Source organism: Limulus polyphemus, unplaced genomic scaffold (assembly GCF_000517525.1).
Source record: "Limulus polyphemus unplaced genomic scaffold, Limulus_polyphemus-2.1.2 Scaffold992, whole genome shotgun sequence".
Taxonomy (NCBI): domain Eukaryota; kingdom Metazoa; phylum Arthropoda; class Merostomata; order Xiphosura; family Limulidae; genus Limulus; species Limulus polyphemus.
The window spans coordinates 208,171-209,152 of record NW_013666602.1 but is presented as its reverse complement, the minus strand read 5'-3'; the positions used below and the strand labels follow the sequence as shown (position 1 = coordinate 209,152).

At 31.0% G+C, this 982-nt stretch overlaps 1 protein-coding gene across 1 annotated transcript in view; it reads right to left on the bottom strand.

Moving 5' to 3' along the window:
* The window catches only part of LOC106461581 (vacuolar protein sorting-associated protein 13C-like), a 219,273-nt gene that overhangs the window by 21,459 nt on the left and 196,832 nt on the right, over nucleotides 1-982 (bottom strand). The window contains exons 45-46 of the mRNA XM_022388591.1: nucleotides 763-958; nucleotides 475-550 (exon numbers count right to left, since the gene is read on the bottom strand). Coding sequence (XP_022244299.1) covers nucleotides 475-550; nucleotides 763-958 — 272 coding nt within the window. The remainder of the gene's footprint in view (nucleotides 1-474; nucleotides 551-762; nucleotides 959-982) is intronic.

The following is a 982-nucleotide window of genomic DNA, read 5'->3' as shown; positions in this document are numbered from 1 at the left end:
ATTTAAGGAAGCATTTCCACTGTGTTTGATTTATTACATGAGCAATATTTTGGCAAATTGAAAAGATAAGAGGCTCTTATTTTATATTCTAGTTTGTCAATATCAATAATTTGAGTTCCTAATTCATATGAAACTATAGACTTAGTATTTTGACATCACAAAATCTAATTTGAACCAGTGCTACATTCAACATACTATGGGACACACAAAAATTGATGTTTAACTGTGATTTTTTGATATTTACTTTTAAATTAAGAAATTGAGTAAGGTATAATACTAAAATTTCAATTATAATCTACAGTTTAATAGCAAACTTATTGACATATATTCAAGAAACAGTAATTCAATAAAATTTTTAATGCAAGTCAACAAATGAGATGACATTGGCCTGTCACCCGTGACCTGTCTGGGAAGGGTTAAAGCTTTATATGAACCAAACACCTTTCAGAATTTTTATTGATCAAAATTACTAACCTATAACATGTCCTAGTAAGCTCTGAGCCCCTCTAGCTAAACCATCAGCAAATTCTTCTGGTCCTTCTACAGATCCCTGAAAACAACAATAATGTGGTTTTCATTTAGCTACAGTAGCTTCCTAATCACTGTTAAGAATGGTTAAAAAACTAGATATTTTTTATTGTATAGCTTGATTAAGAAATATTAAATCACTTTTATGTAGCTTTAAGTAAAACTACAGTAATGGAAGTAAAACTACACAAAACACAGTTTCAAGTTTATTTAATATCACTTCTAAGCACATACCAAGAAGGGCTCATAAAAGAAATCTCCTAGGCCATGAGTAAAGTCTCGCACCAAACCAAATGGATTGCCTAGGACATCAAGTCCCAATATTAAAACATAAACTTGTCGAACAACCTGAGAAATATAATAGGCTTCAACTTCTGCTAGCAGTTGAGATGGGGTAAGCAAAGCTCCTTTTCTTTCGAAGTAGGCCATCCTATAATTTAAATTTAAAGTTATA